At 32.3% G+C, this 17,149-nt stretch overlaps 1 protein-coding gene across 5 annotated transcripts in view; it reads right to left on the bottom strand.

Moving 5' to 3' along the window:
• Svil (Supervillin) overlaps positions 1-17,149 on the bottom strand; it is a 261,654-nt gene that overhangs the window by 110,353 nt on the left and 134,152 nt on the right. For all 5 annotated transcript variants that reach the window (XM_088198613.1, XM_088198614.1, XM_088198612.1 and 2 more), the window contains one exon: positions 16,818-16,896. In XM_088198613.1, the coding sequence (XP_088054739.1) occupies positions 16,818-16,896 (79 nt within the window). The remainder of the gene's footprint in view (positions 1-16,817; positions 16,897-17,149) is intronic.

Here is a 17,149-nt window from a genome sequence, read left to right as displayed (position 1 = left end):
TATGTTATTAAAAAAACAAAGTAGCAATTAACGTCAAACGTTTCTCAAGTATTGACTAAAGGGGTGACTTTCTATAAATGTACATTTATTATTAATAATAAAATTCACTATATTTTTCATAGAATATTACGTAAATTTAAGCTCTTAAAAATTCTGTATGAATAATGATGTTCAATTGATTTAAACACATATATTTCTGTTATAACAAAAAATATCAATTTTAACGTTCATAAAATAATTATAAATCTATATCTAGCCATCTCTAGATAAAAGTGCAAATCTTTATATTTTTACAAGCTTAAATTACTCATTTTTAACCCTCAAAAACGCGTGAACGGACAAAGTAGTGTATTAAGTAAGAAAACGCAACTACAATAGCCAAAGTAATAAATTAACAGAATTGTAGTGTGTTCAAGTATTATATGTATTTGTTATACTCATAAACAGCGGCAGATTAGCCATCGGCCGATCTCCGAAAAGGCAGTTGCATAGACTGCTGTAAACTGATCCGTTCTTGTTACTGTTTATTTTGTCTATATTTTATGTTTTATTGACGTAAAATTAGCTCTATACTCCATTTGCGTTAAAACAGTCAGTTCGAGCTCTACAGCACACAATACGGATATACGTTCGATTTACTTATCATTACTCCGATTTATTGATATTTGTATAAAAAATATAGTAATGATTTTAATATACATATATAAATTTGTTCAAAATATAAACAGAAGTAATGATAAGTACATCGAACGTATATCCGTATCGTGTGCTTTAGAGCTAATAGTAGGGGCGTAAACCCAAACTTATCATATCTTTTTAAATTATGAATAATGATGAAATAGATAGCTCTCGAACTGACTGTGTTAACGCAAATATAATATAGTGTCAAATTGTTTAAAACATACTATTTTGAATTACTGAGTTATGGCTTCAGTTACAACGCTTGTCATATTTGTGTTTTTTAAAAAATCATGTCGCGTAGTCAAATGATTAAATTACTGATTATAAACAGTATATACAAAAAAATTGCGGTACGCTAACGCCATTACTTTTTTAAGAAAATAGTAGTACTATTAGTAAAATCGTTCGGTAAAATAGGCTATGATTTTTTATTTATTTATTTAAAAATGAACTAAATTTAAAGCCCATTGGGGGTAGACTACCTACCTCTGGAAAAAAATGTAATCGCGAACCATTCTTGAGAAACATTGGTTTAGAAAGTTAAAAAAATAAAAAATAATATTGACTTTGCAGACCTTTTTTTATCGCAAAGCACATTTATATCTAGCACATTTATATAAAAAAATGTTATCTTATGCATTTAACCTTTTTTTGTACTTAGTCTTGTTGCTGCATACAGATAGAAAGATATTTTACGTTGATACAAACAACAGCAAGTATTTTACAGATCGTGTAGCAATCTCAGGATATTCATTCATAATTTAAAGCCAAAAATGCATAATATTAACTTGAGTAAATATTATTTTTAATAAGGAGTCGGTGGATATAATAATAATCAGCTCTCTTTCTTTCACTAGCGATTGAGAGGTATCATAAGATTCTTCAAAAGAATTTTGAATCCACGATGAATTATTTTTTTGGCCAGGAAAATATTTCAGAAATTTGGTAAATGCTGCAGCAAATTATATTTGACATATTTATTGAATTGCGCGTTGTTGATTACCAATATATTGTGTAAATTAAGAAAGCATTTAGTATTTCCATTTAAATACAATCTGCCCAAAATATCAATTTGAGAATAGTAGAATACATTTTATTTTATACTTGAAAAAGATTGATATTTTTCGCTTTGAGAGAAATATTAAGTTAATTGAAATACGCAAAAATATCTGCAAGGTATGCTAATTTTTAATCCAATCCGCTTTATTTACTTAATTTGGGATATTTGTTTCATTATTAAAATTGTTGAATGTCTTCTCGATAGTCACACTTTCAAAATTTTTGCGGAACCCAAGTTGAAAAATTGTGTAAACGCAATCAACACCTTCAAAGTAAGTAGTGAGGCACGCATCTATTTGTATTAACACATTATGGTCCACTCACGCGTTATCGCGTGTTGGCGAAATTTTTCGGTCATTTCGAAAATTTCGGCTTTTTTTTTTGTTTACAAATAATGGAGCTTAGATTTGTAAAAATATCGTTTGACCATAGAGACAATTTAAACTTTTGTCGAGGGATGATAATAATTATATATTTATAATTATTTTAATAAAAGTCACGCTTTGTCAAAACATTTAAAATTTCGCGAAAATAGCAGACCGTAATCTATTATTTCAGATTACAATCAATAGATGTCACAACTGTGAGATTAGGAAAATTTAGGAAAACATAATCTATATTCTATGATGATGTATCGGAATTACAATTACATAAAAATCACCTATTCCGATCTAGGCAGGATAGAAATCGTAAAAAACTAGAGTTCATATGGGATTTGAACCCAGGTCTATCAGGTTTTAGTCTCCGATTAAACCACTGTTATTTCATTTATATGAAACTGACAGGTTAGTGTATTTTGGTAATTCCATGCAGTTGAAATGTCACGTGAATAGCACGGGTATTTTTTCTCCCCCTTAATTATGTATAGAGCACACTTTAAAATATGCCAGTTTTAGGTATTTACTATGAAATGTATTTTCAGCGGTTTATAAATGTTTAGGATAAAATTTTAATCGGAATATATTATATTTGCTATGGGTAAATGAATATTTTAAAAAAATAACGGGAAGGATGCTTAGGATATTTAAGCAAATATATGTGCTCAAATAAAAAAAAAATATATCGTGTTCTAAAAAAAATCATAAATATTATTAAAATAAGTATAACGATTGTGCTAATTTGTCACACGCGTCACTCACGTCTAATCGGGTGGGTAGTATTTATGTTTACTGTTGAAACGTGTCTAATCGATCTGGAAATACTGCGACGAAACTACATATATTTGCCTACTATTGCATTATTTGTGCAGTGACTCGAAAGGGGTAGACATACAGCACAGAAACGAAACCGGGTCATATCTGACTAAAAATAATGCCTGGAAAGTTCGACGAACGGCAATAAATAGCACTGGAGCTATCTAAATGTCAAACGGGATGGGCTCCGGTTTAGCCGTCGACTGGAAACTGACGGATGATAAACCTGTAACGTATTTGCTCTTCCACATTATATCCACGTAACTATAAACAATTAAAATCAAGATTCGACAATTCGTTTAGTTTGGACCAAAATATCAATAATCGACATGTCCAGCGCTGAAATTCGTATCGAATTTCGTGTGTGAACAACGAGGGGCGCGTCCATTGGTCGTTCAACTCTAGACACGCGTCAACGTATAAAATAGCTATCGAATATATAATATAAACATCACTATCTTGAATATATTGAATTAATAATAATAACAACTATAAAAGTCTAAGCTGTTTATGTATATTATTGGTATAAAATTGTGTATAAAGGCGGATGAACCGAAGAAAGTAAGAATAAAATTGCAGTATTTATTAAAATTTACCTTTTGTAATCATTGGGAAATTAGCAGATGTAGCTTTATAAAAAAACTGACACATATCAATGTTGAATGAATCGGTATACGATTTACCGAAGACCATCTCCATATTGAATCGAAATCATATTGTAGACATTAAGAGTAAATAATTGCTCTATTGGATTTGAATATTTTCAAATCAATATATCTACATAGAGGAAAATTTAAATGATCAATATATAAAATATTTGTTCTATAAAACGGATTAGCGCTTTATTTGCAACGAATCCTTTCCCGAAGATTTACCGTACATAAAACGCACAAACAATTCGTTTTATTTAAATGCACATTTCTCTGATAAGTAGTGCTGAATCAGTCTTTTCTGTTTGAGATGGCTTATGACAGACAATATGGGTCGTATGATAAGCTTCAAATTTCAAATCAAGCAAGTAGAATTAAATATAAAAAATAACTATATATAAAGTGACCAGATTTTGAAAATATCAAAGGAGGACGGAAATTTTTGTTCAAAAACCATCTCAGATATTTTTGTCCGAATAGGATAGAGGACAGACAGGCAAAAAAAGTAATTTCAGAAAGTTTTGTTCAAATGGTATCTCGAAATTTTTGTTCGAGGAAGAGAAATTTATGCGGAAGCTCAAAAAAATATCATTTAGGATTTTTTTTAGGAGGACGCCTGGTCACCTTATGTTCATATTTACAAATGAATCGAAGTACAGTTAGAGGTTTTATAGCTTCAAACGAATTGCATGTTGCAATTTTCACTCGAATGTGCATGTCAACACGTTTGATACATTGCAAATAATGAACGATATCAAATCGTGAAAATACAGCTAAAAACCATACCACTGAATAGTGTATGGTATGCAACATACTAAAACCTACACATTCGTTAAAATATAGTCTTGTTTATTCGATCTTTATAATGCATAATTTATTATTTAAGCCTAACTTATCCTATTGTTATGTGTAAGTATAAAGAACGTGCATTTCGTTGCCCTCACACAAAATAAGAAGCTTATATAGAGAATCTTGTGAGATAAAATAAATTTGATAGTGATTTAAATAAATTAATAAGACTATTAAATAAAATAGATTAGGTTGACTTTATGCAGATTTATCACTAGGGAACCGTTGACCCAAAAGCGTCGAATTTTTCGGTCACGTTTCGTCTATCCATGCACTGCTGCACATTTTCGTATTCACTCGAGAGGAATGCACCGGCAGCAACAAGAAGCAAAGGACCACCTTTCACTGAAATCCGGTTTTGTCTCGTCGAATGACGTCATCGCAGACCGAGATGTGGAATCACGCATCAGCGTTCATCAGGCGCTACTTCCATGCAAGATAATACTGGGAAGACGATCAGAATATTTAAGGAGCTATATCCTATCATCGAGAATACTTCCAATAAGTGACGAAAGCAATAGTATACGAGACGTGATGCGAATAGCAATGCAAAATAATTATTTCTTGCAGAAATATAAGCACAGCGATCTGGTATTAAAACACTACTGTACAGTATAATCGTATATTCCGTACGACGATCGCCGCGATAGCATAAACGAAATGAGGTAGTTTGCATAGATTAATTTCATCTACCGGTAGATTCACAGTCACTTGCACAGACAAAAAGATCCTTCCAGAATAATGAATACACTAGTAAGAGTTGGATGATATCGTATGCAATGTGAAAAAAATATCTAGCTTTATTTCAAGGGATTGTTTGAAAAAGTATCACACTTGATTAAAAAAATATTTGATTCACGAGAGACCCAAAAAGTGACTGTTTTGGTACGCATTATGGTCAGGCGGCGGCATTGGACCTTTTTTTGAAAATGATGAATAAAATAACCGATTATATTTGGCACGAAATCTAACATAATGTTGTGGAAGACACAACGGCGCAATTTGCCACACATCGGGTGCAACGTTGGATGTTTTGCGTGAAAATTTTGCCTCCATCATGGTTTATTCTCGCTCTCCAAATCTATAATTTCATTGTTCACCGCCTAATTGCGCGCTGAGCTTATTCGTCGTCCCCGATTTCTTGATTTGTCCCGTCAGGAAATTTTTTCATATCGATTTGCATACCTAACCCTCCATCGCGGAAAATTTCGCAAAGGCTGAGCCAACAAACGGTTGGAATCGAGCGGCGCGGAATTCTTCCAGGCGGTAAACACTGATAATTGTCCTTAATGCCCTTTCAATTAGGGCCCGGCCTTCAGTTTTGGAATAACATGTTTATTCACTCGAATAGAGTTGAGCCTTGTGCGTCTCTACAGATTGGGGTTTTTTAATTAATATAATATTGCGCCGTAAAAATATTATGTAAAAGTAATTCAATATGAAATTACTGCGGAAAGAAAATTTAAAGGCGGAAAATCGATCATGGGGTTTTGACGCCTAGTCATAATGACTCATCTCAACTTTCAGTTTCGCCCACGTTTGCGCTCGATACTCTATTGTTGTACGTCCGATTGTCGAGACAGTGAGCTACTTATGTGCGTCATTGGGGTTGTGATTCGCATTTTCTGACACTTATGCTTTTTAACGACCAATATGTGTCATATTTGCACGCTTCAATAGCAGCACTGCGGCAAATTGATCGCGAATAACTTATAACTAGACCTCGGATCTGTTTCGTGAAATTCGCATTCCGTCGACCGTGATATTATTATTTCACTCGATCAATTGCATGCGTTATATAAGTTTTGATATACAAACAATTAAATTTAAACATAGGTAATCTTAGAATATTATTAAAAAAAACACTATATATGAATCTTTGGAGAGATAAGCGTATCGTGTATGCAGATGTGTAGATACGTCAAGACACGTCGACATGTAGACACAGTATTACGAACAAACTGCGGCGGAATTTGATTCAGAAATTTATACAAATTTATGCACGTGTAAAGGATTACAAACTAAATGTAGGATCGCTTATTAAAATATTAGATGTTACGACTAAGTCGAATGTAGGACGTTTAAGGCCAATAAAATAGGTCAACGGTCAATAAGACCGCCTAATATTTATTTTTTATTTTGATTTAGCTGCCCTCCTAAACACTACAATACTGTCCATGTTATCCTAGCGCTACAGCCCGGGGTTAGTCTCAACATAATCTCCAGATTTTTCTCCACATCACTCTGTGGAGAAAAATCTGTCTCCCGAGCTCCACCCAATTAACGCAGTCGCGGTATATCTGAGATCATTTAACCCTTATTAAAAGTCAAACATTTTACAGGCTGAAAGTCGTCAATGTGAAACAGTTGTTCACACTACCTGAAGCGTTTACCATTTCAAACAGCATCTATCCTGCAGTCGCAAGGTAAAATGATTAATGCTACTAAATGCTATTATGATAACCAAAATGAATTGATAATTAATACATAAACTCAAATAATACAAGTTGAAATTAATAATATTAATAATACTCATAATCTTAGAGCTGCAATTAGTGCATTGCAACATTAAAAATTGTTAATTACATTATAAAATGTAGCAAAATACCAATACAAACACCAATAACTATTTCTAAAAAATTTCTACCAATTTCTAAAAAAAAAAAAGAGAAAATAAATTACTTCACTGAACTGAAACAGACATCTAAATTCTAAATTATGAAAAAAATAATGATATATAAAGTGTTTAATTTTATTAAGGCATTTATGGCCAGTGTTTCTGTTTTCGTAAAATCTTAATTACTTTCCTAATACATAACAAACAGTACCAGACTTCGAAAATTATAGTTGAATTATTTCAGACCTTCATGCAGTATTTGACCGCTGATTTTGAAGAAATTAAAAATGATTTATTTTTGGTTAATTCACAATTTTCATTTTTGGTAGAAAAAACTCTACAAAAAATCAATTAGAATGAATTTAATTACAATTGGATAATCTTCTTAAAAACAAATTTAAAACAATGGCAATTTTAGACTTCTATGGGGTTTTACATGATTAAAAATTTAAGCAAAAAAATTATGGTTGGTTTGACGTACCAGTGCGAAAGATTTTTATCTGTGGTGAATTATAAGAAATCTAGATATAGCTCTCGGATCTCTGATGAAAATTTACATTTACTCAGCGATTTCATTCATTTCATTAATATAAAATGTATTTTTGTAGAAAAAATACTATAAGTTCTATAAGTATGTAAATATGGTTAACCCATTTTTTTCTATTAAACTTTTTTTATTATGTTATTCAACAACGACGACCAATTAGAGAAACCTTTCATATCATAGTTGTGACCAAATACTTGTTATTTGCTTTTTTTCATGTACGTTAAAGACAAATTAATAAACTTCTTTATTATTAATATTTGCTATCTTCCGCAGATAAAAAAATATTTGTTTAAGAATCATATTATGTACAATCGAAATTTTATTTGATAGAGATTTTCACAAAATTTTTTGAAAAAATAACGGATAAAATAATTTAAACTGATTAAATTATGTTCAATTCTTTTTGACTCAAATATTTTACACAAAAACTTTTTCTTAAATAATTATAGTTATATTATGTATTTTATGAGTCAAGATAATTTATATTGAAAATTGTAGTAATTTAAACTGAAAAGTGACCCTTTTCTAAAACTATAAGACATTAGCGTCGTAATTTTGATTAATCGCGAAGAAAGTAGCACGAAACATTAGGAAATTAATATTTAATATAATAAACAATAATTATTTTCCGACAACCAATTACATTATCACTACATAACGAGCTTTTAAACTAATTACATTCGCATCTTCTAGTAATACTGAAGAGAATTTATAAAAAAATATTTCAAGCATATAATTGTTTTATGAAATCTCAATAAACACTAAAACATTATTAAAATTAAAATGTTAAACTGCTTATTTTTTAGTTTAATGCTTAAACAAAAACACTTATTTTTTACTTAAAATCATTTATCATATTGTACTATAACAGAAACCGTGATTTATAGCATCGAATTCCTAAATTCGCCGCGAAAAAAAGATTATATTCGATTCCAATATGCTCAAGTGATCTTCACGCCCATGTATGTGAATAGAAAAATGAAAAATAGGACGACTCACTTAATAAAGGGTCTGAATTGAATATGACCGCAGACTCGATTGGATAATTCCAAACAAAATCCAAACGTGGGTCGAAAGAAAAAAATATATAATATCATCGTCGTTGGACAAAGGAAGAAGTCGTGAGGCGAATGTTTGCCGAAATATGATTTCAACCAAAAAATAAAACAACCATAGCGTCGAAAGGCTCGTCACGTAGACTATTACGTGAAATATTATACGAAGTTTTTCCGGGACCCGGGACAAATGGGATACGTGTTGCTGCTCTCTGTTGGCCGTCTGGGCGTTATTAAAATTTGATCATGTCGCAAAAGTCTGCGCTTTGATGGACAGTGTTGCATGCAGTGACATTATATGGGTCAGACGGAATGGCAGTATTGCGGTCGGTGGTATCCTCGAGAGAAATCTTGGTCGGTGTAGTTTGTAGTAGGAAAATCGATGTCATTCTAGACACGTTCGTCCGGAGTCTGAACGTAATGCATTTTTCGGCGCGAGTTAATAGCTAAGAAATGTATATATATATATTTATGAAACACTTGGCGTGGTTCACTCGAAGAAGTGATCGTTTAAGAACGAACATAAAATTGTACATATTCATAATAAATCAACAAAGGCACTTACATATACTATAGACCTAAATCCAAAAAAAAACATTTCTTTATGCTATTTTAACGTATGAGGCTGCACAACGAGTTATAAATAAAAATAAATTTTAGATGCAGTAGAGAAAATTTTCTCAATCTAATTATAAATAATACAGTATGCCAAAAAGTGCCGCAGAAAAAATATGCTGTGGGTTTGTTTTTTTATCAATTTGCGTCCCTATATAAAAGTTATTTTTTAGAGGTATATAACTTTAAAATTAAATAAAAATCGTGATAATAGCCATGGTATTGGCTTAATTGGAAAGATAATTTTATGCCATTAGTGTTTAAATATGATTTTGGGCCCATGGACGCCGCGACTGGCACGTATCAAGTCCAATTTTTTTCGAGCAGCTGGGGCCGTATATCGGCAATAACGCGGCGAATGTTGGCTTCCAAGTCGTCCATCGTCTCTGATTTATCATGCAGATAGTTAAATTTATTTGTTTCTATATGCCAATAATAATTCCTTGATGGCGTTTACTCTTAAGGCCCACTGTGTGTCTGTTTCGAATTCATAAATATAAATTCCGAAAAATGCAATCATGCCAAATTAAGGTTGTGAGCCACACAGAGAACATACAAGACTTATTCATTTTTATTATTAATTACGGCTTGTAACCATTATAAACACTAGACACCCTTGTACCTAATAATTCAATAATTTCCATTTGGCAATCAATGTAAATATTTTAAATAAACCAATTTTTATAAAAGGCACGCGAATAGACGCAGTTCCGAAAATACTTGAAATGAATTATGTTAAAAACATGATCGTTTTTTTATTATAATTTTCTCGAATTATTATTATTAATATAACATGTTTTTTTAGTGTGCCACTATGCTGGCTAATACACTGGTCGTGTATGCCATAAATATTAACATCGCCTCACTTCAGAAACTGTAGATGTAGTGTACTAACTAATGCACCAATTCATTTGGTGTACTGTAAACTCTCAATAGCGTTTTCACATGAAAGGTACATGTGATTAATTATTGAATATGGTGTGAAAGGTAAGATCTTGAAGAGAATTCACCATATATGTAAGTTTAATTTTTATGTTGTTTCGAGTATGTTTAATTTCAAGCCATTTTGTATACAAATCTCTAAAAACAATAATACAAAATTCAGGATTAATTAAAAAACCATGACGCAACACACCCCGTTTGAATACTACGCGAGGGGCTGTCTGGCAAAATGAATTGATAAAGGCAGACTCACAGCCCTGCGCTCGTTTATTCCGATTTAACGGGACAAGACCGCACCAGTGCCGAGCCTAACCGACAAATTTCAATTCTAAAACCGCAAACGTAGTGGACCAAAAATAAAAACTACTTTGGTCTGCGAATCAAACAGGACGAATGATTAAGTTATTCGCAGCAACCGAGGGAAATTTTAATCCCAGAGAGCACGTGAAACGAGACGAGACAGAGAGCAGGCTCTGAATAATTCAATATATGAGAGGCCACCGAGCGAGCCGGGCGTCTGACAGGTAAATTACGACCGATGGATAAAACGAAAGCCGAAACGTATCCGCCGAGAGAGGGAAAAAATATTTTGCCGAAACTACGGATCGCCAATGTTTGAAGTCAGTGACGTACGCTTTTTAATAAATCCCACGTACACCCCAATAAATACAAACTTGAGTTAAGGCTTGAGAATCACTGAATCGATACATTCGAATTGATATGGCCATCGCGATAGTTACCATTTACGTGAAAATGTTAAATTGGAGATAATGGAGAAAATATTGAATTTCATTCGTTATTCTAATGTGTTATTGATTATTTCAATAGCTTTATGTAGTAGAACATATTTATGCATATTCATGTTTATGATCCTTCTGTAATATAAAAGCTCTTAATGCACTCAAACATAAACGCGTAAAACGTTATGTTATATATCCATTGATTAAAAAGCTCTTTCGCGTGCTATTCTCGCCTTAAGTACACATTCGAATAAATTTTCTAAGTGGGATTTATATCGAGCCATTAATTCTTATGTCAATCGTCAAAACGTGCACTATTTATATGCTAATAAAACTACCTTTAATATGTATGTTATATCCAATCTATACAATAATTCTCAACGTTTATCTTTTTAACACTCTAATGGTCTTAGGAATGTTCTAATATATTTTCCATCAGAACGAAACTTTACATTTGTTTTACCTTAAATTCTTCATGTACCCGGTTAATATTGGTACTGTAAAATTACAAACGAATTTAATCCGCAAACAACAAACTCAAACCTTATATATATCGAATTGAACATTTCCTTGAAAAGCAATGAACACTTAACAAACAGCAGCTTGGAAAGCCACACCCAATCTAAATACAAATAAAAAAAGGGAAAACCACCCTGTAATAAAGGGTGTTTTTCTAGAGGTATGTTTTTCGAATTAACAATACTTTTTCCAGCGACAGCCAATTTGAAAGCTGACAGCTTATTTTTGCGCAGTTTGGTTTGCTATTTTACCATGAATAGACTTACGCCAGAACAACGCTTGCAAATTGTGCAAATTGATTTCGATAATCGTGGTTCAGTTCACGAAACATAGCGTACGCTACGTCCATTTTACAATCGATATCAACATCCATCCGAGCAAGTAATACGAATAAACATGGATCGCTTTTGTACCACGCATACTCTAATTGATAATACGCATCCGTAGAGACGTCGTACAGTGCGCACCGAAAAAGTTGTTTCTGCTGTGGAGCGTAGTATTGTGTCGATTCGCTATCGTGTACAGCAATTGGAGCTGTGTCCATCCACTTTATGGAAAATTTTGCGGAAATATTTTACGAGCTTATAAGATCTAGCTGGTGCAATAATTGAAGCCGCTTGACCATCGTGTGCGTCGTACGTTCGGTGAATGGGGAAACGAGATTGCTCTTAATACTTTTTGTTCAGCGACGTGGCTCATTATTGGTTGAATAGCTACGTCAACAAGCAAATTTGACGCATTTGGAGTGAAAAAAATCCACAAGCCACTATTGAGACGCTGTTACATCTACAAAAAGACTTTTTCGTTTCCCAATTGAATGGCATTACTGTGTAAGAGCTTTGGTTTCAACAAGACGGCGCAACATGCCACACAGCGCGCACCAAAATCAATTTATTGATGGAAACATTCAATGAACGCATAATTTCGCGTAACGGATCTTTGAATTGGCCTCCAAGATCGTGTGATTTAACACCACTACATCCATAAACCAGAGACGTTGTACAAAAACAAATAAATAATAATTATAAAATAGTAAATTACTATTATCTATATAAATAAAAGGCAATATTCGTATGTGTGTCCCCCTATAGACTCAAAAACGACTGTATCGACTTCGCTTAAAATCGCACAGTTTGTTCTTATTAGTGCCAGGAGTGTTTAGAGAGTAATTTGAATGAAATCCAATAGGTAGCGCTGTTTTTTTACAGTGACGTCATTCTCAAACGCGCTCGCGATATCTTTGACGGCATAATATCATGTCACATCGACGCCATCGTATTTTTCTTTGTTTAAATATATCTTAATTTAGTATTAAAAACTCGCATCCTGTCACGTACAACCCATAAATTAAGTTTTAGATGCTCGCCGCCGTTCTATATATCCTCTGGTCGCAACATTTTTCTTTGTTATTTAATTAGGTCAAACTCATGAATTAAGTTTTAAACGTCGCTACCGTTCTAATTATTATTTAAATGTATCTCAAATTCCTGGTATAATAACATAATACACCTTCGCCGTCACGTAGGTCAAACCCGTGTAAAATATGTATAAATATGGAGTAATAAATTGAGTAAAATACAGAACCATTCAGCCAATCGGGCGAAACTGAGCTCTGATTTTGAAAGAATATTTCATGAAATAATACATTTTTTGATATTCAATTGTGATAATTGATTTTAGGCTGTTTTGTTCTTGTTTTTGCATAACAATGCCACTAAAACGACCAAGTATTGGCCGTCACACAAATAGAATCAAGAGAATGAGAGAAGAAATAAAAAATGAAACAGAAGCAGAAACAGCACAACGAAATGACTACATAATTCACAGTTTCGTGCTACTGAATCATCAAAACAACATGAAGCACGAAATGAAGCAAGTCGAGTAGGAATTAGAGGATTAAGACAAAGATTAAGACGTATGATTCCAACATATATGCCATTCTTATTTAAACGATTGCAATTTCCAATTAAACTGGCTTTGGAAATAACGATAAACAATCGTTGCAAGTATGTGCATCGAATTTGGAGAGCCCATGTTTTTCTCATGAACAATTATACGTTGCATGCTCCCGTGTATTTGTTTGTATATGCGTCAAATGGAATTACCAGAAACATCGTATATCTCAGAGCATTGCAATGATCTTGAAGGTAAATAATTCCTTAATTTCAATATGTTTAATTAAAATAAAATTAATATTGAATTTATATTGCACATTTTATTGTTTTTGTACAATATATAGATGGCGCTTAAGCTGAAAAAAACATATCAAAAACAAAACAGCAATGAAACAGAAAAAAATGGACAATTCTACACAATTGATATTAAACTTAATTGTATTGATATAATTCATATATGTACATATAATTAGCAATAGCGAAGCATTGTCTGGTTCGCTAGTATAAAATAAATTAAATTTTGTATAAATAACTATGGAGAGGCATCCGATGGGATGTTTTCTTTGTATGCCAATATCATAATAAAAAAAATACTTATTGTTACATACATATAATAAACAGATTGTAAATAAATGTTAAAAAATGCATGGCATTACTGTTAAGCTGTTTTTATGTGACAGCTGTCAAATATGAACGAATGTTTGACGTAATAAAACGGGCTATTATTATTTTATTTAGAAAATTCCCCAGGACATTAAGATGACACTAAGATAACAGACGTCCTGGATTCAACGTGCTGTTCCACTAAAATGTCCCGGATTCCGAGTGAAAGTAATGTTTTATTCTACTTACTTAAACGAATATTTGTTTTCCACTACGAAATTTTGTTTAAAACAAATATAAAAAAATTCAACTGCATGGGAATGGGAGTGACAGAGTACATATTATACGTCTTACTGAAAATCCAATGTTTTAATTTATTTGTTGTATATGTACATCTTTGTCAATAGTATATGAAAAGGCTGTAGACTAAATGCTAGTCCGTGTACCAACTCATTTTGAACAGAAGAAGTAGATAATCGATAGTCGAAAAGTAAATGTTTAATCGAATGTATTTAATATAAAGCTATATTTTATTTAACAAAACATTTAAAATTATATGTCCTACGTGTGAAAGCTTTATCGTCCTACACGATACGCAATGTTGAGTCCTGAGAAATTAAAACGCCACTGAGACACACGTGCACTTAAAATTCACCAGAGATGCACTCCTTAGAAGTATTCAGAGCAATTAGCATGTTAAAGTACTAACTCGTTACTTAGACAAGCGAACCGAAATGAATTAATTACATCGTCAGTCTTGCGCTTGAGTATTGAGAGTGAAAGCTTAATTGCCAAAAAATACCAGCAATATTATGTGGATTGTGAGAAAAAATATTCTAAAGCATGTCAAATTTAGTAGATACAAAACATTCAATTTCAATTTCATTCAAAACCATTCGACAGTTTTTCATTCCTTATTTCATCATTTCTTTATATAATGTAAGGCATAGATACATAACTATGCTATCTATAAAAAATCGATCAAATGCAAGGCATTGTTTTTTCGCAAAGTATATAAGTTAAATTTTGACATAACTGTGAAAAACTGGTATTAAGCAAAGGTGCCGAGAAGCTAAAATGTTTGGAAATCACTGCTTTAGGCTATATTACATAAAACATGTTTGTCTTTCAAGAATACAATTTTCCCAATTTTCCAATTCAATATAAAAATTTTCATTTTTAGCGTTAAGATACATTTTTATTCTTTCAAATCAAATAATTTGAGCTATTATATCGTTATATTCAAATTCCCATTAATCGATGCACTTCAATAAAGTGTCATCAGAAGTCAGTGCCATGACATATCTTATTCTCTTTCATTTTTGGTTGAATGAGATTAGAAATAATATCCACGTGACTCAATATTTAAAAATCTGGATCACATGAATCATATAGTTCATGTGATCCTATGCTCACATAGAATCCAAAAAATCACTTTCTACATTTGGTAGAATTTTCCTCCACGATCGAAAACAATACAAAGACGTAAACGTGAAAAGACAAGACAAGGACGAAAGCTAAGGAGGCAACCGACAGGGATAACAAACCTATCCAAACAATTTTCAAAACTTGATTTTTGCGGGCGCATAGAAATCGGTTGAACCGGAACCTGTGAAAAAATACTATAAATCTCTACAGTGTCGAAAATGGTATGGATAGAACCGTGAAATATTTTAGAGCAAAGAAGATGAATGTATTATCCTAATCATTAAGCTGGTAACGATGTTAAAAACATACGCTACACAAAAGCAGAGGAAAAAATAAAATAAAAATTACTTGCACAAATAAATTCTTTCATGAAAAAAACCATATCGCATTACAACTATTTGAGATTCACGATTTTTTTTTAATGAAATGAGATTGAGACTGGTATAAATGTAATGTGCAATTTTCTACTTTAAAGTGCTTCATCTATGACAACAAAAACAACTTCAGTCAGATTATTCGGTTCCGTTTTGGTTTCGGCAAAGAATTACAATTACAATTTTGGTTGTCCAAGTTATGAATACTTCTGTATTGTGTTATTTTTATAAATGAAAGTTTCAACTGAATGTTCAGCGTACTAAATGCATCGATAACATTATTGTTATTAATTTAATCGCATCACGATGAACTATTAAGGTTCTTAGTGTCTTCAATGCGGTAACTTTCTACGCTGGATTGAATAGTTCAGATAGTAAACGAGGCGAGCGTAATAAATAAGTTAAAGCGAGGGAAAGGAGTGAAGGTCAGGGCTGTAAATGAGTTGATTATATTACAAACTGGAACACTAAGAATATGCACCTGATAATGCAAAATGCAAATTTACGAGCATATGCACACATTGCTAACCGGGACAAGGACACGGACAAGCCAAGGATAAAGTAATATTCCGGAACAATTTTGTTTCGCTTAAGCACAACAGAAAATGACCCCCGTTTTATTTATTTCATGGATATATTATTGATAAATCGAAAGTTTCGATTTGATTACCAATGAAGGGTTTGTGAGATTGATATGGACATAAATAATAAATCCAATACGTGGTTTCTTGTTAAGTTTACCCTAACTTGTTTAACTTCTCAAATAAAAGCTGAGGCGATTAGTTCAAACTGGACTGTGCCATTAATTATTTAACCGAATCCCAAGAGAACTAAAAAACGCAGAAAACCAAATATGTATGCTATATATAAATCGCATAATATTACAAAAAATATAATTTAATTTATATTTTTAAACAAACAGTAAACGAAAAAATTATTATATAATAGTTATCCGCATGTTTTAAACTTTTAATGTCGGCGTGTTTTTACACCCGCGATTAACATTTTAACTACATATTGTCAAATATTTAAATATATAAATAACCTTACCGCTTTCCTTGTTTTTCGGTTGGTGTTTTGCAGTCTTAACGGACTTGGCCATCGTCGTATTATCTTCGCCGTTTAGCCTCTGTAAAAATACAAAAACAAGTTCAACAAAATTAATTGTGTAATGCGTAACAATTAAACGACCACGTTTGAAGTAAAAATTAAGCGCGCTCATGTTTTGCAAAACCGACTGGAAAGCTAAATAACATATTACATAATCTCAAAATTACGAAATGAGGACACGCAAAAGTGGTCCAGGACCGTAGGGAATATGGAGAAAATTGGAAAAGGATGAGATGGGGAGAAATGTACGCGCACATAAAACAATAATTAAA

This window comes from Plectrocnemia conspersa, unplaced genomic scaffold (genome assembly GCF_051122295.1).
Source record: "Plectrocnemia conspersa isolate PC_06_02 unplaced genomic scaffold, ASM5112229v1 ptg000011l, whole genome shotgun sequence".
Lineage (NCBI taxonomy): Eukaryota > Metazoa > Arthropoda > Insecta > Trichoptera > Polycentropodidae > Plectrocnemia > Plectrocnemia conspersa.
Note: the sequence above shows the minus strand (reverse complement) of the source record. Positions and strands in the feature narration are given on the sequence as shown.